The sequence below is a fragment of the Schistocerca americana genome, chromosome 4 (genome assembly GCF_021461395.2).
Source record: "Schistocerca americana isolate TAMUIC-IGC-003095 chromosome 4, iqSchAmer2.1, whole genome shotgun sequence".
Classification (NCBI taxonomy): domain Eukaryota; kingdom Metazoa; phylum Arthropoda; class Insecta; order Orthoptera; family Acrididae; genus Schistocerca; species Schistocerca americana.
The window spans coordinates 650,606,174-650,630,711 of NC_060122.1; the positions used below are offsets into that span (position 1 = coordinate 650,606,174).

At 39.3% G+C, this 24,538-nt stretch overlaps 1 protein-coding gene across 1 annotated transcript in view; it reads right to left on the bottom strand.

The window, feature by feature from the left end:
* LOC124613675 overlaps positions 1 to 24,538 on the bottom strand; it is a 148,802-nt gene that overhangs the window by 22,573 nt on the left and 101,691 nt on the right. Inside the window, exons 4-10 of the mRNA XM_047142392.1 lie at positions 20,343 to 20,509; positions 20,162 to 20,244; positions 17,086 to 17,202; positions 16,488 to 16,574; positions 13,182 to 13,292; positions 5,789 to 5,855; positions 1,501 to 1,535 (exon numbers count right to left, since the gene is read on the bottom strand). Coding sequence (XP_046998348.1) covers positions 1,501 to 1,535; positions 5,789 to 5,855; positions 13,182 to 13,292; positions 16,488 to 16,574; positions 17,086 to 17,202; positions 20,162 to 20,244; positions 20,343 to 20,509 — 667 coding nt within the window. The remainder of the gene's footprint in view (positions 1 to 1,500; positions 1,536 to 5,788; positions 5,856 to 13,181; positions 13,293 to 16,487; positions 16,575 to 17,085; positions 17,203 to 20,161; positions 20,245 to 20,342; positions 20,510 to 24,538) is intronic.

Consider the following 24,538-nt stretch of genomic DNA (forward strand, 5'->3'; position numbering starts at 1 on the left):
AACCCGTAGTGCATCACCATTACCTCACACCAGTTTTGATTAGAGCCATTTGGCCGTGCATGGTATACTTTAACCTCAGTGTCACACAAACAATTTGCAAATTTAGCTGTTTTGGAAGTGCTTCTACCCCTGTCCTGAAAGCCAATGCCCTTTTGGATCTCAGATAAATCACTCTGTTTCCTCATTGTGACAACTGCACAGTTTTCTGCATCCCCCTGCTGTGCTTCTTACATCCTTCACTGCTGCTTCTGTCACTTGCCGTCTGTGTGTGGTTATTACATGTTGACACTGAAATGTAGGTGTTTGTCACTTAATGTAACTGTACCATGTATAAATAAGCAAGCAACTAAGGTGTTATTGGAAAACAGAAAATATTTACTGTATGACCATGTGGGAATTTCATGCCTACCCTTCCCATATAGGAATCTAGTGTCTTCACTACTGTGCCACGTAACATGGTGTATGATCTTGAGCAGCTCTCATAAATATGGCAGTGGTATCAACAAACAAAGAACTCATGAACTGTATGTCATGTTGCAGCAACTGATGCAGGTGAATCACCTTTGAAATTCACCAAACAGCAGCATAAGAAATGAGCACTTATGAATTATGTCAGCAATTCCAAATATTTAAGTTATTTCATAATAACTGTGGTAGTTAATACTAAAAGTGGCTATTATTGTTTTAAAAAGAATGCAGTACAGGCTAATCTGCAGGGCAACTACCAAAATTTCTAACGTCTTTATTAGTTAAAAAGATCCAGTTATCAAAATTAACTGTCAAAAGAGAGATTGAAGTGACAACTTCAATATTACATATATAATATAAAATATGTGAGTAAAATTCAATTTATTTTTCTCAGAGTTTGCAATTTTCAAATCATGCTGATAGTATATCAAGTTTAGAATGAAGCACAATGTTGTTTCTTTTTTCTTCTAAAAATAATCACAAAATGGTCAGTTTTACATTTAGTTAGCACTTTAAATAAATTTTAATCCACAGGTAAATGTCCCCCTCCACAATAAATGTGCACTGATGTGAAACTTCCTGGCAGATTAAAACTGTGTGTCTGACCATGACTCAAACTCCAGAGGTTCCGAGTTTGAATCTTGATCCAGCATGCAATTTTAATCTGCCAAGAAGTTTCAAATATCCTTTTTCCTGCTCAAATGGTAAAAATTGTCTTCCATTAATTCTTCAGCAGAATAATTCAGCCTAATTTGAAATTTAGGACAAAAGCTGTAACTGATTGAAGCAGAAAATTCAAACGTATGGTGAATATTTTATAAAAAACTCAGAAAGTGAAAAATAAATTAAAAATCCTTGATTATGTTCTGCAACTAGTAAGCAAGGTGAACTGAGATACAGAGAACAATATGCATTCAACAGCAAAGATACATTACACAAAACACTCGCTTCATTTGCACACCCACTGCATAAATAGTTGTGACTTACGCAGTTCAGGTGTATTTGCCAGCATATGAGGAACTTTTCACTTACCTGTGGATTGGTCATCTTGTCCCTCGTCCGGGAAACTGAAAAGGAAACAAAATTCATTTGATCAAATTACCTAAGACTTTTCACATGTACCTGAGGCGTAAAAAATACAACTCAGTGACAGCTGTTGTGAGGTCTGTGAACTACATCAAATAAGAAAGTAACTTGAACAGAAATGATGAAAAATAGCTTCACATGAGTTTATTGTGGGCTGAGGCTATAATATTCCACTCAATTTATTCAATAAGCTCTCACTCTTACACCATGTATGACATACTATCCGAAATGTTTTTCTTTAATCTACCTATGCATGTGTCAATCTACAAGAAAATTTCCTGCTATTTCATTTTTGTTTTGCACGGAAATCACTTGATTGACATTTATTCATGTGAAAGTACTGTCTGCTAGAAGCTGTGAGACAGGATATAGCTACAGTTGAGTCACCTCCTCTGTGGGAAATACTATAATGCATTTTATGGACTCCTTGACACTTCTCCTTACCCCCTACCCCCTGCTATCAATCTACAGTTTTTGTTCATAAAATCTTTCAAAATTTCTTCACTCAAGGAAGGAAAGAATTACCAAATAGATGAGCCACTGAGCATAAGACACAAACATCATTCAACTTCTAGTTAAGCTTTAGAACAGAGTTGTTTCTTTACACTTTCCATCATCTCTATTCCACCCAGCAGGACTTTACAATATATTAATTAACAGTTACTCTGTTATACATTGAAGAGCCAAAGAAACTGTCACACCTTCCTAATATCATGTAGGGTCCCCATGAGCGCACACAAGTGCTGCAACATGGCATGGACTTTACTAATGTCTGACATAGTGCTGGAGGGAACTGACACCAAGAATCCTGCAGGGCTGTCCATAAATCCATAAGAGTATGAGGGGGTGGAGATCTCTTCTGAACAGCACATTGCAAGGCATTCCTGATAAGCTCAATAATGTTCATGTCAGGGGAGTTTGGTGTCCAGCAGAAGTGTTTAAACTCAGAAGAGAGTTCCTGGAGCCGCTCTATAGCAATTGCAGACATGTGGGGTGTCACATTGTCCTGCTGGTATTGCCCAAGGACATCAGAATGCACAATGGACATGAATGGACAAGTTATCAGACAGGATGCTTATGCATGTGTCACCTGGCAGAGTCTTATCTAGACATATCAGTTATCCCATATCACTCCAACTGCACATGCCCCACACCATTGCATGGCCTCCACCAGCTAAAACAGCCCCCTGCTCACATGCAGGGTATACGGATCATGAGGTTGTCTCCATACCTGTAAATGTCTGTCCACTTGATACAATTTGCAACGAGACTCGTCTGACCAGACAACATGTTTGAAGTCATCAACAGTCCAATGTTGGTGCTGACGGGCCCAGGCGAGGTATGAAGCTTTGTGTCATACAGCCATCACAGGTACATGAGTGGGCCTTTGGCTCTGAAAGCCCATTTCAATTATGTTTTGTTGTATGATTTGCACACTGACACTTGTTGATGGCTCAGCACTGAAATCTGTAGTAATTTGCAGAAGGTATGCACTTCTGTCACATTGAACGATTCTCTTCAGTCACTGTTGGTCCCATTCTTGTGGGATCTTTTTCCGGCTGCAGTGACATAGGAGATTTGACGTTTTACTGGATTCTTGACATTCACAGTACACTCGTGAAACGGTCATACAGGAAAATACTGACTTCTTCACTATCTCACAAACGCAGTGTCCCATCGCTTATGTATCATCTATAATACCACATTCAAACTCATTTAAATCTTGATAGCCTGCCATCATAGCAGCAGTAGCCAATATAACAACTGCACCAGACTATTGTTGTCTTATATAGGCTTTGCCAATTGCAGCGCCATATTCTGCCTGTGTATGTAACTCTGTATTTGAATATGCATGCCTATACCAGTTTCTTTGGCACTTCAGTGTATAATAAATTATAACATTACTCAGATCTTCATCATACAATAAAGCTATTGGCACAAACTCCTGGACAGCAAACATTTCTCCTCAGATAAAGTGCTAATGGTTCTGTGTAGATCATCGAACATCCCAAAAAGCACAGTTGTGTGTGTGAGGCGTATGAATTTTATGTATCAGAGTAAAAAAAAATCAAACTCAAGATGAGAAGCAGCTGAATTTTAGTTTCTTGATGTAGAAGTTCCTTATCCCTATTGTCATTCAAATTAAGGAGAATAATTTTTGTTTGTTAACATTTTCAACCACTAGATAAAATGATGAGAGCAGTTAGGTGGTGAGGTAAAACAAATTAGAGCAGACAAAAATCAAGGGGGACATGTCAGAGTGTATACATACATAAATTACTACTACTACTACTACTACTACTACTACTTATTACTTCTGTTATGGAGGATGTACCAGTATCTGATCAATGAGCAGAGCAGAGAAGGGGGTAAAGACTGGTGGCTACACTGACAGAGTAGCACAAATTGTGGGAGAGGGGAGGTGAATTGTGAGGTGGTGTCAGGCCAAAGGGTGCGGAAACAGTCAGCTGGAAGGTGTGGGAATGGTGGGTTACCTATGGTTAATGATTTATGGAGCAGATAATGTGTTGTAAGGGTAACGCCCACCTGTGGTGCTCAGAAAAGCTGATGTTGGAGGGGTGGATCCAGAAGGCCTGGGCTGTGAAGCAGCCACTGAAATCAAGCATTTGATGTAGAACTGCAAGTCATGCCACAGGCGTCCACATTGCTCTTGGCCACAGCTTAGCAGTGGCCATTCGTCCTCATGGACAGATAGTTGGTAGTTGTAACAATATAAAAAGTTGACCAATGATTGCAGCAGAGCTGGTATACAACACGGCAGTTTCCACAGGTGGCCCAGCCTATGATTGGGCAAGAGAAGCCTGTGATGGGGCTGGACTGGGAAGTGCTGGGTGGGTGCATTAGACAGGTCTTCCACATAGATATCATCCCTGTGGCAAGTGGTTTGGGTTGGGAGTGGCATGGGGATGGAGTAGAATGTTGTGGAGGTTACAGTCTGGCTGAAGGAGCAAGAGGTAGTGGTCATGTGTGAGGTATACTTGCTTGTGTGAACATGTGCGTGTTTCTCTTCCCTGAAAAAGGCTTTGACCATGAGCTTATTTGTAACACTTTTTTCATCGTGCCTGTCTGCAGCTCATCATGTCATCTTTATGGTATCTTTATGGTGAGTCTCGCTGATGTTCAGTTACATACAAAGGATTTTCTCCATCCTGAATTGGAATGTTGTGCCTTTTAAGCTTGTTACTTATTTAGAAGGTCCCCTCGCTGCTAAAAATTCAGACTCGCATTGAATATTTCCTCCTCCAAGTCTTCCACAATTTCTGTAGCATAACTGCTTTTGACTCACTGTGCTTCCACAACAATTGAAATTTTTAACAATTACATTTTCTGCAATTCTTATCAATGTATCACTAAGCATTATATAGTTATAACTGTTTTTAATTATTATATTTATTCTGAATTGCCCTGTATAAAGTATGAATTTTAAACATCATTAACCCTTTCGCTGATGTGGTTGCCTATATACATGCTCCTTAGGTTTTCCTACAGTGCTATACACACATGAATGTGCCCTGAGCTGCTGACCTCTCACTGCTGCAGATGAGTCATTTCCGTATCTCTTTGAATAAATATTTGAGTTTTTATCAAACAACACATATGCCTCATTGTGCACTATTATTCACATAAAAAATAATAAAACCCACCACCTCTTCATTGTTAATGAGATATGGCGATTGTTCTGACCACATGATTTACGATGCAGAAGAACGTGAATGGGCGCACTGCGCACAACCACCCTTCCAATTTAAAAAATCAGTAACTCAAGAATGAAATGAAACTTCCTTCTGGTTTCAGTTTTAAGTAAAATTGTGGTACCTTACTTTCATTTCATTCACTGCAGTGTATGAAATAAGCCTACGAAATGCATTTTTACCTCTGCAAAATCTTTAAAATTTCGAACAATGTTTTACTTACTCTGATGCAGCACAGTAACTATGGTATATAACGAAAAGAAATTCAGTCCTTTGTCAAGAGAAGATATTAGACTGCAAGATATGCAAAAACCAATTTTTTTCACCTAACAGCTTTTGAAAAATTGAATGATAAGTATTTCATGTTGATTGGAACACTGTCTCAGCACAGGCACCAGCATAGCCATAAAAAAGCAGACTCAGCACAGAATGCAATGAGCACATTTGTAGCAGCGAAAAGATTAAGAACTGAAAATACTTGTGTCTACAGAACCCGCCATAAGAAGGAACTATTTACAAACCTTGATATTTGTAAACCGGGTTCTCTGAAGCAAACGGCCTCTTTACATTTAACCGTTCGTTCCACAACTGAAACAAAACAAGACTTACACTAATAAATTACATAATTTCTGTAACATTAGTACATAACACATTAAATAAACACAAACACTTATACTCACAACAACCATAATTCTGAGTGAAACAGAGACAAAATAAAAAGAATACAGTTTCTTCATACTTCATAAGCATGCACAGTCTGTGAACTGCTTCCAAGTTTTCAAAAGGCAAACCAACATTTTTTATCTTTAAATGTAAAAGAAAAGAACACAGTCAACATTCTCCTCCTATGCTTCTATGTATCGCTTAGTCCAACATACATTGTGACTTCCTTTCCTACTCCTTTAAGTAAAGGAGCTCTTATTTCAAAAGTCTCAGATTCTTTACTGTGCTCTGTTTGTGCAGGTGTCAATAGTGCTACACCTTAAGTATTTCAGGATGCAGGGGAAAGGAGAAAAACTGACAATATCAAATCAATGTAGGTGACATTAAATTGATAAAAATTTATCACTGTAGCACAGTTTGGAAATGCACTGCTGTGGAGACAGGACCACGAAATAGCAACCATTCAGTGACGATTGAATGAAAGTGTGTATATGCCCAAAACTGCTGCATCTAATATATGTCTGCTTCTTCATCCACATCTACCTGCAAATCTGTACTCTGCAAACCACTTAAGTGAATGGTAGAGGGAACTTCCCACTGTACCCATTATTAAGACTTTTCCTGTTCGATTTACATGTCGAGTGCAAGAAGAATGATTGATTAAATGCCTCTGTGGGTACTGAAATTAGGCCATTTTTGCCTTTGTGACCTCTTTGGAATTGTAAATTCCTAGCTTGATCACAAAGTTGCTTCTTGAAACTTACTAATTAGGCTTTCATGTGATAGTTTGCCTCTATCTTTGTGATTCTGCCAGTTCAGTTTGTTCGGCATCCTGTGACACTTTCCCATGGAACAAAAAAACTTGTAATCATTAGTGCTCCTCCTTTGTATGCACTGAGTATCCCCATTAGTTCACATACTTGACCAAGGTTCTAAGATGGGTCATATAGGAAAAGTACAGATTTTTGTTATAAAATTTATTCATAAACCTTTTTACAAAATTCAGTCACCTTCAAAGTACTCTCCACTAGATGTCAGGCACTTGTCTAGTCAAGTCTTTTTTTCCCACTGTTTGAAGCATATCTGGAACTTTTCAACTTTGATACCGTCCAGTGCCCTTTGTGGAACTTTTTTACAGTCTCCACGTTGTCATAACGCTTCCCTTTGGGCACCTTTTTACTGAACAGAATGATACACAATGAACATTGTTTAACTATGGTCATGTGTTAACTTTCAACTTATAAGGACCACCATCTAATAATTATTTTATATTTTGTGAACTAAAACACTTTAATACACATTTTGTTGAAGTCTCATGAAAATGACATACTGTAATGTAACCGTCACTTCATCCTAGGTTTTCAGTACTACTTGAAATGTTTTTCATTGTAAAACATGATAAAGCTTCATCCTTCAGGTCACAAACATTGGAGAGAATTAGAATACATACTTATTTCTAGTGAAAATGTACATATTTGTAAGTAAACTTAGACATACTTATTTAAAGGATATTTATAGAAGAACAATTTTGGAAATTAAAAAAAAAAAGAAGTTTCTTTAAAATCAGTTATTCATACCTGCTTAATATGTCCACACACAAATATCAATTTGAACTAACATATTTCCATTGCAAATCCCAGAAAAATTGGAATCGTAATACTATAAAAATAAATGTGAAATAAAGGAGAGTCCAGGTTGAAAAACCAACAATTAAAACTAATCATGCATTGTCACAATTTTATTTAAGGGAGTTCAGGGGAAGTTCTACTAATGGGCAGCCAGTGCAGTTGTGAAGTTTTATGTTGTCACGAGGCACCAGTTAATGGAGGTGAAAACTGTTAATAAAAGAAGAAATTACGTAACATGGATACCAAACTTTATTTGTAAAATATAAAACCTGCCTCCTATGAATGATGGACCTTGTCGAGGTATGGTGGATTGTGTGCCTCATGTGATGCAGACAGCCGTACTGTAGGTGCAACTATAATGGAGCAGTATCTTATTAGAGAAGCAACAGTAGCCCATTGTTCTCTTGTAAAGAGGTAGCAGCTGTTCCAGCAGTTCCAGGACCAACAGTGTGGATGACTGACTTGTTTGGCCTTGCAACATTAGCAAACACAGCCTTGCTGAACTGGCACTGTGAACAGTTGGTAGCATGGGGAACTAATGCCATGATTGTTTTTCTTGCCCGGAGCATGCAGCTCTACCGTATCTTTAATGACAATGGCATCGTTTTGGGTAAAATATTCTGGATGTAAAATAGTCCCCCCATTTGGAACTCCAGGTGGAGACTACTCAGAAGGATGTCATTATTAAAAAAAATAAAACTGGCATTCTACAGGTCGAGCATGGAATGTTGGACAGGGTTGTTCCTTCACACTTCCACTTCACACTCCCACCACTAACAGTCAATGTGGGCAGCTTTAGAAGGACTGAAATATTTCTGATCTACTTGTTACTCAGTTGACATCCAATGACTAGTCCACTTTAGAAGTCACTTGAGTTCAACTGATAATTACTGCTATTACTGCTTCTTTACTGATAACACAATACTCCCCCTCTCCTTTTGTACTGGCGCGTCCACCTCTCGCTACACCTAGTGGTCAATTCTGCATTACATAAGGGTGTCCAGATACTTTTGATTGGCTAATATATAGAGGATCTATACAATGGAACAAACTTGAGAACAATGTTATAGAAAGGGAAGATGAAGCAAGCGAAGATGAGAAAGGAGATATGACACCATGTGAAAAATCTGATAGAGCACTGAAAGACTTAAGTGGAAATAAACCACCTGGAGTAGATGGCATTCCCTCAGCATTATTGAGACACTGGGGAATGCCAGCTATGACAAAATTATTCCACCTGGTGTGGAAGATACATAAGACAGGAGAAATATCCTCAGGCTTCAGGAAGAATGTAGCAATTTGTTCCAAAGAAGACAGCTGCTAACATGAATTATCAAGGGCTAATATGAATTATTTAAAGAAGAATGGAAAAACTGGAAGACAGTTTGAAGAACAACAATCTTACATTTATAGCATTTGTAGATTTTGAGAAAACTTTTGGACTACATGGACTGCACCACACTCTTTGAAAATTTGAAGGTAGTGGGACAAAATTAAGGGAGCAAAAGGTTATTTACAACTCATACAGAAACCAAACTGCAGACTGTAAGGAGATGAAAGGGAAGCCATAGTTGAGAAAGAAGTGACACAGAGTTGTGGCCTGCCTTTGATATTCAATGTAAGTTACTAACTAAACAGTCCAATTGTCAAAAATTAATTAAATTGTAATGACAGCTTACTGGTACAGAGCTTACAAGTACCCCATTGTTGGTGCAACATCCTCTGGCATATATGTAAGGGACTTCTTCCAAATGTGTGGCCAGTTCACATTAATAAGGGAAAGAGAGTTGTCACAAACACCATCTTCTCAGACATTTGCTGGAGACCATGCCCTTTAAAGCCATGAGGATTTTCAGATGCCCACTGGCCAGAGGTATTGATGTTAAATACTTTGGCGGAGAACGTAGGAGGGTTTCGACTACCTCTCATTGCGCCCTGAAAAGAGAAATGTCCTGTCCACTATCCTTCCCACCCTGCTCACAGTGGTAGTCCGCCAACCACTGAACCTACACAATATACTAGTCCATCGTTACACAACCCCTGCTTCCAACATCTTATCTCATGGCTCATACCCCCATAATAGACCTAGATGCAAGATCTGTCCCATACATCCTTCCACCACCACCTACTCCATTCCTGTCACAAACATCACCCATCCCATCTAAGGCAGGGCTATCTGTGAAACCAGTCTTGATCTACAAGACAAGCTGCAACCAGTTGTGCATTCTATGTGAGCATGACAACCAACAAGCTTTCTGCCCACTTGAATGGCCACCGATAAACTGTGGCAAAGAAACAAGTGCACCACCCTGTTGCTGAGTGCGCTGCTGAAAATGACATCCCTCATTTCAATGATTGCTTCACAACCTGTGCCATATCAATCCTTCCCACCAACACCAGCTTTTCTGAGTTGCACAGGTGGTATTTCCCTGCAATACATCCTAAGTTTCCACTATTCTCCTGGTCTCAACCTTCGTTAGTCATTGTTCTCACCCTTCCAGCACCGTCAGTACTCCCATCCCAGCACTACATAGCACTCATCCACCATCACACCCACTCTTTTTACTTATCTCCTTTTCCACTACCCCACACACTGAATTTGTGAGGGCTCCTTAAATATACATCAGAAGAGCAGAACGGTCACCATTAACGGAAGAAAACTACAAGAATTTAGCTATGGGAAAACGTTTTAAGTCTGGTGATGGAAATTCTATGCAGAGTTACATCATATAATTCACTTCAACCTTCATTCCTCCAAACCAGTCCCTACATAAGATTATGATCTGAGCAGAAAACATCCCTCAAAGCATGATTTCAGTTCATTTTATTTTCTTTTTGCCTCTTACTTTAGATAACAAATGTTTCCATAAAGTGCAAGAAAATTTATTCAATTCTTTACATTAGTTCAAATAACAGCTTGATAGAAGCAAACATGCTTAAAAATGGTAGCATTGATCAAAGAAATTTGATGTTTTACACTAATTTTAATATTCATAATATTATATTTCTGTGTGTCTAGTGATGGCCACACTTTACTGCAAGCTTGATACGTATCCATGTTCAAATGTTTTGACTATGTAAGTGGCTTAAGACTTGAATAGTTATGGCTTGCACAAATGCGTATGGTAGAGTGCATGTGCCAAATTTATGCATCTTCTACAAGAGAATGTCAGTTTCAAGGGCAGCGTGTCAGGACCTCCAACAGATCGATCATTATCTGTTTGCATTTTTTATTCAATCATGTACTAACTTCAGTGGTGAATGAAATGAAGCCATATCATGATAATGTTGAATGTGATTCAGTATATGAGACTCTGCTGTCAAATTCATAAGTAGTCGATACTCCAAAGAACAAAAATGCTGTCAGTAAGAAAATAAACTCCTTCAGAACAAATTTTAGGAGAATAGTTGGACACCTGCAAGGTTTTTTGGTTTCTTTCTGTTGCAGGAAATTATAATGTTGCTGTTAATGTTTCATACTGTATTTTAGTTTCCATCACAGCTTTACATCTTGCTGTCAACCAAGAGAGTTGAGTGACAAAAATTCAAGTATGTCTTGTCATTCAATCGTTGATAATTATGCCTTTCTCATGGATATGTCTTCAAGTCACCGAAAAAGTTAATGAACAAGTTTTTTGTTTTATCACATATTCTTTAGATGCTCCCCCCCCCCCCCACCCACACACACACACACACACACACACACGCTCAAGGTATTAATCACACAAAATGTACACGAATGCTCGAGCTTTGTAGAAGTAGAGAATGCTTGTGCCAAAGTGTTTAAGCATACATGAGCTTCAAGCTTGTAGCAACATATATTTCCAAAAAATTTAAAGTGTAAAAAGGGAGACTTTTTTTCACAAAAATTAAGATATGTTTGCAATAAGTATAATATAAATGGAGAAATAGTTGACCCTCCTCCCAGCACTGGTGTATATTGTGAGTATGTGAAAATCATTGCAAGCTTTAATTATGACGATGCTGCCCTCTGGACAGCACAATTTATTTTTCAATAAGAATATGTAAGCTACCTCATAAAACTCTTATTTCAATTCACTGCCTCAACCAGCTTTACTTCTCTCTCTCTCTCTCTCTCTCTCTCTCTCTCTCTCTCTCTCTCTCTCTCTCTCTCTCCTTTTGCTTCACAAGTGCAGCCAGACAAGCAGACGCCATAATAAACTTAACCCATGAGAGCTATGACACTAACTGTTAAGATGATGACTAGTGCTTTCTGGGTAGTGCTTGAGGATACCATAATCTGTTATTAACAACAGATTAAACTGGCAACACATTCCAAACTTTCTGAATTTAAACATAAATTTTTAGGATTAGCTCAAGAACCCCAGTCTGGAATGTATGTATGAAAATAGCTTTACACTAAAGAGACAAAAGGCATGGGACAGTGATATGCACATATACTAATGGTGGGAGTACCACGTACGCAAGGCATAAAAGCACAATGCATTTGTATTCAGGTGATTCATGTGAGAGAGTTTGAGACGTGATTATGGCTGCATGATGCAAATTAATAGACTCTGATAATGGGATGATAGTTGAAGCTACACACATGGGATATTCTATTTCAGAAATTGTTCGAAAAATCAATATTCCACAATCCACAACGCCAAGATTGTGCCGAGAATACCGAAATATCAAATTTCAGGGGCTAACCATCATCATGGACAATGCAGTGGCTGATGGCCTTCACTTAGTGACCAAGAGCAGCAGCACTTGCACAGAATTGTCAGTGCTAACAGACAAGCAACATGAAATAACCACAGAAACCAGTCTGGGACATACGACAAACATATCTCTTAGGATAAGTGAGGCAAAATTTGGCATTAACAGGCTATGACAGCAGACGACAATACAAGTGCCTTTGCTAACAGCAGAACAGCTCCTGCAGTGCCTCTCCTGGGCTTCTGACCATATCCATTGAATCCTAGATGTCTGCAAAACTGTGACCTGGTCAGACAAGTCCCAGTTTCAGTTGTAAGAGATGATTACGGGGTTCGAGTGCAGCACTGACGCCACAGACCCAGGTCATCACCAAGGCACTGTGCAAGCTGGTGGTGGCTCCACAATGGTGTGGGCTGTGTTAACATGGAAAGGACTGGGTTCTCTTGATGTTTGGCTACTTTGAGACCATTTGCAGCCATTGAGAGACTTCATGTTCCCAAACAATGATAGAATTTTCATGGATGACAATGCAACATGTCACCCGACCAAAACTGTTCGCAACTGGTTTTAAAAGCATTCTGGATGATTCAAGCAACTGATGCGGGCAACCAGATTGCCTGGCATGAACCCCATCAAACACTTATGGGAGATAGTCGAGAGGTCAGTCTGCGCACAAAATCCTGCACTGGCAACATTTTTGCAGTTATGGATGGCTAGAGAGGCAGCACGGCTCAACATTTTTGCAGGGGACTTCCAACGACTTGTTGAGTCCGTGACACATCAAGTTGCTGCACTACGCAGGGCAAAATGAGGTCCTACACAATGTTAGAGGACATCCCTTGACTTTTTTCACCTCAGTGTAGTACATTCAATGTTTGAAGTAAATGCTTGTAATGAATAATAAAATGTCTGTAGTAACAAGCTAATTTAATAATCATACCAAATGTAGCCTCATCTCGAAGAGGTGGCAGAGTGTTTTCATATGGAGGAGGTTGTGGTGGTGCAGATGGTCTGTTGCATGGTATCTGCTCTCCAAGAGAAGGCTTCCATCCTGTAATGATGAGCAACAAGTTACTCCCACCATACTGCCAATCCCATGTTCTCAATTGTGTTTTACTTTAGGCATGTGTGTTCACAATTGCCACTCACTAGCAGCATATAATAAGAGCACATACATTTGCTACGTAGCAAGCAAAACCAAATATGGATGTTTTCAACAGAAGCAATAATAAAGTATCTGGTAGTAGGGCTATTATTATGGTCCTAAGCTACACAAGACATGAAGTTGAAATTTATATAGCACATCCTTAAGGATGTGGAACTTGTCATAAAATTAAGTTACATAACATATATTTCATAAAAAGAAAGGAATGATTAAGTTGTTTCCACAGATCATAAATAAAATAGTCATCATGGATGGGGACTAGTTCAAAAAATTGGAAATATTTCATTTAAGAGTTCAAACAAACTTGTGACAAATATGTAGATGCATGTACAAGGATGTGTATCAAATGGAAAGCATTTGCTACTTCTTTACTTTCATGACATTATTATACTAAAGATGTACGGAATCAGAACTGGGAAGGAGGAAAAAAAAAAAAAAAAACACTTAGGCATCAAGGAGGAGTTGTGAGACAAACGAAAGTTGGTAGGTGTGTTTCTACATCTGAAAGATAATGTCTATTCAAATTTCGTGCCAGGTGTATAAGAGTGACACAAATAGTGCATATCAGGTCTGCTTCAAACACACACTGCAATGGTTGTGAGCATTAGTAATTTGGGACTGGACATGGTGAGTTGATGTTAGTCAAGAACAGCTTTCAGGTGACAAAGATGCAGTTATCAACATTTCACAGAGCTTGGACGAGATCGTGCAATGGGGCTTTGAAATGCTGGATGTTCCTTCTGCGATACTGCAAAAAGGGTTGGCAGGAATGTAGCCCCTATGCAAGATTGCTGGCAGCAGTGGTCACAAGAATGTACAGTCAGAAGAAGACCGGGCTCCGAACAGCCATGTGACACTACTGAGGGGGAAGACCATCATGTACAGTGACTGCTCTGGCACATCTTACTGCTTCTGTAACAGCATTTTGAGCAGCAGTTGCAAATAAACTCTTACAAGCTGGTCATTTCAAGGACAGCTCCAAGCCAGATTCCCTGTAGTGTTCAGGGAAACCACCAACATTTGCAAATTCAGTGCTGTCAAGTGAGAGAGCATTAGAGGGCAGATTGGATGTCTCTTGTGTTTTCTGATGAAAAATGGTTCTGCTTTGGTGGCAATGATGGCCATGTGCTGGTTAGGAAAATGCCAACTGAGGGCCTGCAACCAACCTGTCTGCAAGCACACTGGAACTAGACCTGGAGTTACTGTCTGTGGCACGATTTTGTATGATAGCAGGAACACACTCGTTGCTATCCCGTGCACCCTGATTGCAAATTTGTACGTAAGTCTGGTGATTCTACCTGCTGTGCTGCCATTCATGAACAGTATTCTAGGGGGTGTTTTCCAACAGGATAATGCTCACCCACACGATGCTGTTTTAACCCAAAATACTCTACAGAATGTCGATATGCTGCCTTGGCCTGTTAGATCACCAGATCTGTCTCCAATGGAGCACGTATGAGATATCACCAGAAGACAACTATAGTGTCATTCACAACCTGTATTGACTGACCAATTGCAACAGGCATGGAACACCATCCCACAAACTGACATCTGGTGTCTGTACAATGCAATGCATGCATGTCTGCAGGCTTGCATTCAACATTGTGCCTATTACACCAGTTATTAATGCAATAGCTCTTCACATCTGAAATGGCATATCTCATGATTACATTAACCTGTGATCTTACTATGTTAATCACTCACATACATTACCTAGATGAATGTATTCCCAAAATTTCAACACTCTAAATTAATTTATTTATTTATTTGGTTTTGTGATTTTACATTTTCATGAACAATTAGTCATGAATAAATTCTTTTGGCTCCTCTTAAACTGAAGATTAGCAGTTAAACTTTGAAAGGTGTGTTATTGAAATTTTATTTTTCTGAATAATATACAGCTTACTAAACTAGTACGACTTTGATTACTAATGTAGCTTAATCTTGTTTCTAGTGGCTATAACAAGTTGTATTGGATTACATTACTTCTCGGAGCAGTCTTCTAAGTGTCAATGCATAACCTGCCTCCCACAGAGAGAAGTTGTGTTAAAAGTTAAGTAGCATGTGTTACTTTACAAGCCTTCAAACAGCTAATGCAAAGATTTATGAAGTTCGGAAATACTTGCCACACCCTCTTCTTGCTGTCCAATTATTCTTCAAGCCTCTGGCCTTTTGAGTAAATGCTGTAATGTTCTCAGCAGACTGTCAACATTTGAAGAGCGGTAGAGCCACATATTTGCACTGAATTGCATACTGACATTGGTGAATCCACTACAAGCATCCTGGCCCTGGAGTCAGACTGAGGACTTTGAGCTGGACTAATCAGTGACATGATGAATCATGCTATTGATAGGCTCCATCTAGTATCTGTCTAGGTCACAGTATTCAAAGACAGTCTGATGTAGACTGTCCAGTTTACATTGTGGCAGCACTTAATCAGAAACTGCTCCATTTAAGAGGGGAAAGAGATCACTGGACTTCTACTCAACAGTCACTTTCCAGTGAGAGGCATCTGCTAGGCCAGCAGAGCAGAATGTGAGATCAGTAGTGCAGATGACAACCATTACATGACTGAAGTGCATGTTATCACCAAAAACATATTGAGAAGACATAGCTTTTGACACAATTGCACTACCCCAGGGCAGGTTGCCATAGACTCCTCCCCCTCCCCATACATTATATGCAACACAATCTCCAACAAAAAAGAATAGTTAGCATTGCTCTAAAGTAAAGTTTCAGAGACTCTTTGTATATAGCTCTGTGGGCACAAAATCTCAAGCTGTTGGACATTTATTCCTTATGAGAAACTTTATTCTGATTTGTCTGAATTTCCTTGTTAGTCAGAACACAGGAAGAACTAGAAGTCAACAAGTAAAACATACCTTTCATCTTTAGAAAATTTTGAAAACTGGAAGTCTTGGCATTATTAAACGACTCAAAGAGGAAGAAGGAATACAACAATACAACATACGACAAAGATCTTAGAAGTCAACATCATAGCTTAGACAAGTAAATATTTCTTAATTCAAGACCAAATTAAAGCATTAGCTTTTCTGGTGTTTGTCAGAATTACATATTTACCATTTGTATTTCCCAACAGTGGTGACATGCCATTTCCAGACCCAGCATTGAGTGTTTCTTGCATGTTTTGAACTGCTTGATCAGCACCTATTCAAAATGGTAAAAATTTCATGTAATACAGATTGTATTGAAATTATTGTACCTTCAACTTCAGGGAGCTACCTGGTTCTGACTTACACACTACATGGATACCAGATTACCTATTCTTCTTGTATGATGACAACACATGAATCTCCTAATAGATTGTGTGTCAAAGATGACTGATTTTCATGAAATTGACAGTTTTTCAAAAGTCCTGCATCCAAATTTCAACAGATTAATGTCTAAGTATTTTTCTCGTAAGAAACATTACAACTAAATTAAATCTGATAATCATCTCACTCGACCAATCACTAAATCATACAGGTTTTTATAATCATACTGAATAACCTGAACTGAAATAAGTCTTCAAATTTTTGGATAGGAGAGGCAAGTAAGAGACTTTCAAGTAGAGGTATATAACACAATATTTTACTTGAAAACAAAATACATCAAACAAAAATCTATCTTAATTAGATATTTAGCATACAATATCTGACCAACCAAACAGGCTGCTTACCTCTGTACCTCATTTTCCTCCATCTATGTATGAGATAACCAGCAACTATCACCACAATTGTAACAATAACACCACCTATGATAAGCATTGTTGTATAATCCACTGATGGTGCAGTACCTGAAAAACAATTACACAATTATTAACTATCTTTTTAATGCAAAATGAATTATGACAATGCATGTTTGTAAACGAGCATTTTGTCATTCCTATATAATGAAATTAGTGACAGTCAGCAAAAACAAAACCACATTCTGATAATAGGGCTTGAACAATTTTATGGGTATGACAAAAAAATAGTAAACAAATGGAATGAAAAATTGATATGCAGATAAGTCAATGAAAACCAGAAGTGCAATTTTCCACCACTGATCCTGACCTAATAACTAAATGTCTATTCAGAGTCAATGTGCTTACTGCCTTTATATTAATTTTTTTCTATCATTTTTGTCCAATGTACTGCACTACATCAAGTTTTGTTTTTCCTTTTTAGTTTTGACTTTACAAAAATAAATGTTTCTTGCAGACAATATATTCATAAAAAATAATTTACAATGATCAAAGCCTGTAACATGCTACGGTTTAAGAAAACTGTCTACAATGAATCATCAAAATGTCTTAGAGCTACCAGAGCTGGCAGTCAAGTGTGCGTGAGGTGTGCTTGTTTGTGTGAATGAACAGAGTGTGAATGAACAGAGTGTGAGTGTGAGTGTGATTTTCTTTTTCTGATGAATGCTGTAGCCAAAAGCTAATGACTTTCAACTGTGTCTGCAACTTTATGTTTCAACTTTACAGTAAGCAGTACTCTATCTTTTCCTTTCTCCTTAGTAGTTGATAATCCAAGCTGGAGTTTCCATTGTTTGATTCCCCAAGTTTAATCCCTTACATGTCCTTACTTGTTTTGCAATCTTCCCCCCCCCCCCCCCCCCCCCCCCCCCCACACACATCATCGATCAGTGGTATGTCTCGCAACTAATAGTAAAATATTTAACTTTGTAGTTAAATGAAAACCACATACCTATCTACTTCAGCACTACAAAAGTGTGTGGCTAACAATTTATTTTAATTTCCAATGTTATGGCTACTCTTCTGCTGTGATTCTTCAATTCAAAATTATCTTGAGCAAGACATAAATGGACAAAAATGTTCAATCTCCCATTAATATTTTGAAAATTTTATCACATTCTATTGAGATCTTCAACTTTTGACAAAACTCACTTTGTAAAAAGGCACCAGAAAACTGCATAACTTTCATCTCAGCATGTACCTCATTTATGTTTACAGGAGTGGACAAGGTAAAACCACACACAAGAGTATGTGATTTTGCCTCAGTGTGAAGGTTACACGTACAGGAGGAAAAAAATCAATTATGGTACATTAGGCACAGGAAAAATTCTCCATTGTGGCAGTACTCTATGATAAAAAAGACAGATTGCAATCTAGTGCAGCCGGTCCACACAAGCTCGTCTAACTGTACTCACTCAATCCACTAACAGATCACTGTAAGTTGCTCATCCTATCCACCCCCAGTTGCCGTTTCTTACACACTCATTCAACCTAACACATTGTCATTACCTCTCTGTGTGTCTCTGTTATTGTCTCCTGTGTCACAGTCACAGTCCCCTTCATTCAGTCCTACTACTACAGTCTCCTATCACTGTCACACTCTCCATATTGCTCTCTCTTACTGCTAATTTAATTCCTTCCTTCCTACTGCTACTGTCTCTTCTCACTGTTACTATTCATGCTCTGAGCCTGTACTGTAGGACCATGAAGATAAGATATGAGAAATTAGGGCTCATACGGAGGCATATTGACAGTCTTTTTCCCTCACTGTATTTGCGAGCAGAACAGGAAAGGAAATAACTTGTTCTGGTACAGAGTACCCTTTGCCACGCACTGTATGGTGGCTTGCGGAGTATCGATGTAGGTGTAGATGTAGATAGTGACACTAAGATGATCCTTCTGTTGGGTATACAAGTGGCCCCTAGCTCAAGGGCTACCTAAATAATTGACCCTACCTTTTTATCACCAACAGAATCCAAGATACGAGCACCAGAAAATCCCGTTTTTATGTGCAGCATTTCGAAACATTAAGTACGTGCGCTGTCGCATACCAATAGAAGAAATAAAGCTGCTCATCAAGTAGGCAAAGTTGGCAGCAGTGGCACCCAAGATTAAAATGTAAGTACAAACTTACATTGGACAAGGACAATTTTACTCCTCCCATCAGTTCATATCTTTTAACCATTGTGCAAACCTTGTCAGTTCCAAATATCCAGAATGCTGATGAGACGTAGATACAGATCAAAAATTTGGCTAAGCAGACTAAAATTAAAAATAAATGCAAAAAAAAAAAAACAGATGTACCAGTTCAAGAACAAAGTTTGTAACTCATCACCATAAAATAAGCACTTCTAGTGAAATTGGCCTGTAAAAATTCATCTTAAATTTAAAACTTCAGGGTTGCCCACAAAGAACCTTTCATGGAACTTTGAGATCAACTGTCAAGTAGTAAACGTACTTTTATAGTTTGATGTTCCTCGATTGTGAACCTGTTGTATTATATAAAGCTCTAATATGTAGTAGAAAGCAGCTGCAAGTAGGATTTACTTCAGGATTGGAAATACAGAAAAACTGTACTGTGGCTATATAGCTTCAGTGGAAAGCTACATGGTGAACACAATTCCAAGTATAAAATTTTGTACCTGTTTAATTCGCAGTTTCCTCTTTGAACTACTACTAGTTGGCACACTTGGCCTAAAGAGTTATTCCAACACTCTCTCTTTTGTGTATTATTTATTATTACATTTTCTTTTCTTTCTTGTTGTCCCCTGCCCCTGTTTTTTTTTTTTTTTTTTTTTTTATTCGCAACTTTCCTTGGCCACATATTGTGACTTTTGTTTCAGCAAGAGACTACATTTACTTGGCAAAACAAAAGTCTTGTGTGAATTATGGTGCCGTGTCGTTAACAGTCAACAGTGTCAAGGATTACAGGAAAAAAGACAACAAAAAAAGGAGATACTTAAAAATTTCAGAACTTATGACAGCTATACAAACAACTACAATGTGGTCTTACCAGGTATCAGTTCAGAAGCAGGCTTTTCCATAATCCTGCAGTAATCCCTCTCATTGCCATTTGTTAGAATCTCTGCTTCATAGCTAAGGGAAAAAAATGAAAACGATCAAAAACTATGGTAACACTGAAACACTGTTGACACAATAAGAGAGTTGCACTTGGAGCTGTGGTGTACACTCACCCATCAATGCACTCTCCACATTCACTAGGTTCCCTTGCACATATCTTCTTTGCATTTGGTTTCCTGTAGTATAATGCACAGTTATAACAATCAACACAACTTCTCATTTTATAGCAGAACATATTTTCTGAGCATTCATGGTCTTCTTCACAACCAGGATGAGCTAACTGCAATAAAGGTAGACGAAATTACAGCAAAATTCGAAATCTAAGAATGGCAACATCAAAATGAGAGTATCCAGAAACTGTACGAAGGAGAAAAGCAAATCAGTTACTAAACACTTAAGATGCTGTAAAGCAAAAACCACACTTCCTTAAAACATCAAGTCAATAGGGCAACCAGCATTATTTCAGATTTGTTCTCAAGCTAAGTGCTCTAACCAAGTGCCGATTGAGGACGTTTATTAGTAATAGCATCATTTTCCCCATAATTATTTGAAGAAAGAATAAATATTACTAAATGCATTCAATTATTTAATTGTATGAATACAATAGAGGGAAACATTCCATGCGGGAAAAATATATTTACAAACAAAGATGATGTGACTTACCATACGAAAGCGCTGGCAGGTCGATAGATACACAAACAAACACATACATACACACAAAATTCAAGCTTTCGCAACCAATGGTTGCTTCGTCAGGAAAGAGGGAAGGAGAGGGAAAGATGAAAGGATGTGGGTTTTAAGGGAGATGGTAAGGAGTCATTCCAATCCCGGAAGTGGAAAGACTTACCTCAGGGGGAAAAAAGGACATGTATACACTCTCTCGCGTGCACACACACATATCCATCTGCACAGACACAAGCAGACATTTGTAAAGGCAAAGAGTTTGGGCAGAGATGTCAGTCGAGGCCGAAGTACACAGGCAAAGATGTTGTTGAAAGACAGGTGCGGTATGAGCGGCGGCAACTTGAAATTAGTGGAGATTGAGGCCTGGCGGATAACGAGAAGAGAGGATATACTGAAGGGCAAGTTCCCATCTCCGGAGTTCTGACAGGCTGGTGTTAGTGGGAAGTATCCAGATAACCCGGACGGTGTAACACTGTGCCAAGATGTGCTGGCCGTGCACCAAGGCATCTTTAGCCACAGGGTGATCCTCATTACCAACAAACACTGTCTGCCTGTGTCCATTCATGCGAATGGACAGTTTGTTGCTGGTCATTCCCACAGAGAAAGCTTGGTCATTCCCACATAGAAAGCTTCACAGTGTAGGCCAGCACTTTTGTATGGTAAGTCACATCATCTTTGTTTTTAAATATATTTTTCTCGCGTGGAATGTTTCCCTCTATTATGTTCATATCATTCATTTGAACCCAGCAATTACGTTTGTTATTGTCACTGTTGCATTTCGAAATCTTTTCTGTCGTCTTAATTTCTCTTTCTGTTTTTGCCAGTAGGTTCACTTTGTATTCACCTTCTCCTTTTTACCGTAATCTACTATACAATTTTATCCCGCCTATATACACTCAATAATACGTAACCCACTTCCAAACCATAACCAAAAAAATTTTTTTTCCGCTTTCAACACTATCGCTGCTATAAAATCCACCGTTTCTAGTTTACAAACAGTTCCTTTCACCTATTAAACAACCATTTCGGCTATTTCCAGAATGAGATTTTCACTCTGCAGTGGAGTGTGCGCTGATATGAAACTTCCTGGCAGATTAAAACTGTGTGCCCGACCGAGACTCGAGACGAGATACTGACAGAAGTAAAGTTGTGAGGACCGGGCGTGAGTTGTGCTTCGGTAGCTCAGATGGTAGAGCACTTGCCCGCGAAAGGCAAAGGTCCCGAGTTCGAGTCTCAGTCGGGCACACAGTTTTAATCTGCCAGGAAGTTTCATTACGGCTAGTTCTAATAACTTTCGCTTTATTTCCATTTCCATTTTTCCCACATCATTGATCATTTTTAGCCGCTTCCCACAGGTTTGAACATCATTATTTCTTCGTCAGACAATTGTTAGCCTCATACTCATAATCTGCCACCACAAAACCACTCCTTTTAATACATTTACACGTAGTTTTTTCGAAATTTTCCCGAATTTCTCCACCCGTTAACTTGTTTTGGCGGCAACACAACCACCTAACCTTTATGCACATCGTTGCCTACCAACCCAAGTTCACCACAGGATCAACAGAGCCCAGCTTTTACCAACACTTTTTCGCCTTTTTTCACACCAGATCTCCAGTTGCTTTCTGGTTCACCTTTATCTCTCCCCATATACATATTTTTCATTCGGCCTGATGTTACACTTTCCACCTTCTAATACCATGTCACCCTCACAACACCCCCACAACGACCCCATTAAGTGTTATTTACATTCCCTCTGCAAACATGCCTTCGCCCTAACCAGATTACGCTCCCATATTTTATTTTCCCAGGCTTGTCTGACATTTGGCTTGTGACAGGATACTTTCCCGGACTGGATCAGACTCTGAATGTGGCTCTCCAGCAGGGATACGACTTCCTCAAATCCTGCCCTGAAATGAGATCCATCCTTCATGACATCCTCCCCACTCCACCAAGAGTGTCTTTCCGCCGTCCACCTAACCTTCGTAACCTCTTAGTTCATCCCTATGAAATCCCCAAACCACCTTCCTTACCCTCTGGCTCCACCCGTGTAACCGCCCCCGGTGTAAAACCTGTCCAATGCACCCTCCCACCACCACCTACTCCAGTCCTGTAACCCGGAAGGTGTACACGATCAAAGGCAGAGCCACGTGTGAAAGCACCCAGGTGATTTACCAACTGACCTGCCTACACTGTGAAGCTTTCTATGTGGGAATGACCAGCAACAAACTGTCCATTCGCATGAATGGACACAGGCAGACAGTGTCTGTTGGTAATGAGGATCACCCTGTGGCTAAACGTGCCTTGGTGCACGGCCAGCACATCTTGGCACAGTGTTACACCGTCCAGGTTATCTGGATACTTCCCACTAACACCAACCTGTCAGAACTCCGGAGATGGGAACTTGCCCTTCAGTATATCCTCTCTTCTCGTTATCCGCCAGGCCTCAACCTCCGCTAATTTCAAGTTGCCGCCGCTCATACCTCACCTGTCTTTCAACAACATCTTTGCCTGTGTACTTCCGCCTCGACTGACATCTCTGCCCAAACCCTTTGCCTTTACAAATGTCTGCTTGTGTCTGTGTATGTGTGGATGGATATGTGTGTGTGTGCGCGCGCGCGAGAGTGTATACCTGTCCTTTTTTCCCCCTGAGGTAAGTCTTTCCGCTCCCAGGATTGGAATGACTCCTTACCATCTCCCTTAAAACCCACATCCTTTCATCTTTCCCTCTCCTTCCCTCTTTCCTGACGAAGCAACCATTGGTTGCGAAAGCTTGAATTTTGTGTGTATGTATGTGTTTGTTTGTGTATCTATCGACCTGCCAGCGCTTTCGTATGGTAAGTCACATCATCTTTGTTTTTAAATACAATTATTTAATTGGATAGATAAAAAATCTACTCACCAAGTGGCGGCAGAAAACACACATAATAGACTGTTGTGAATGACAAGCTTTCAGAGCCAGTGGCTCCTTCTTCATGCAGAAGGGTTGAAGAGGAAGGAAGAAGGGTGACTGTAAAGGACTGGAGAGGTCTAGGAAAAGGGGTAGATTCTGGGAAAATCACCCAGAACTGTGGGTCAGGGGAGACTTACTGTACGGAATGTGAAGGAAAGACTGAGTGTTGGGGACTTATCAGACAAAACTTAAAAACCTGAGAGCTTAAAGGTGGAAGACAGGGATTACTACTAAAACATCATACACGAGTTAATACAAGTAAGAAGCTAAGTGCATTGTACTTAACAGAGATGGGAGGGGGCAGTGAAAAATAGACAGGGAAGACAACGAAAGGTGTAGAAAACTAAAATGGAGTGAAGCAGGCCAGACACCAGTTTCTCAGAACACCACAGGTGGGAACTAGCACAATATGTCCTTGGTTCTTGCCACCCACCTGGCCTTAATTTATATTAATTTCTTCCATCTCAGCTTTTCTTCACTGTAACTACTCTACTTCACTCCATTTTAGTTTTCTACATCTTTCATTGTATTTCCCATCTACTTTTCACCGCCCCCTCCCACCTCTGTTATGTACAACGCACTTAGCTTACTCACTCTCATTAACTCATGCACTATGTTTTAGTAGTAATCTCTGTCTTGAATATTACCCTGTCTTACACCTTTAAGCTCCCA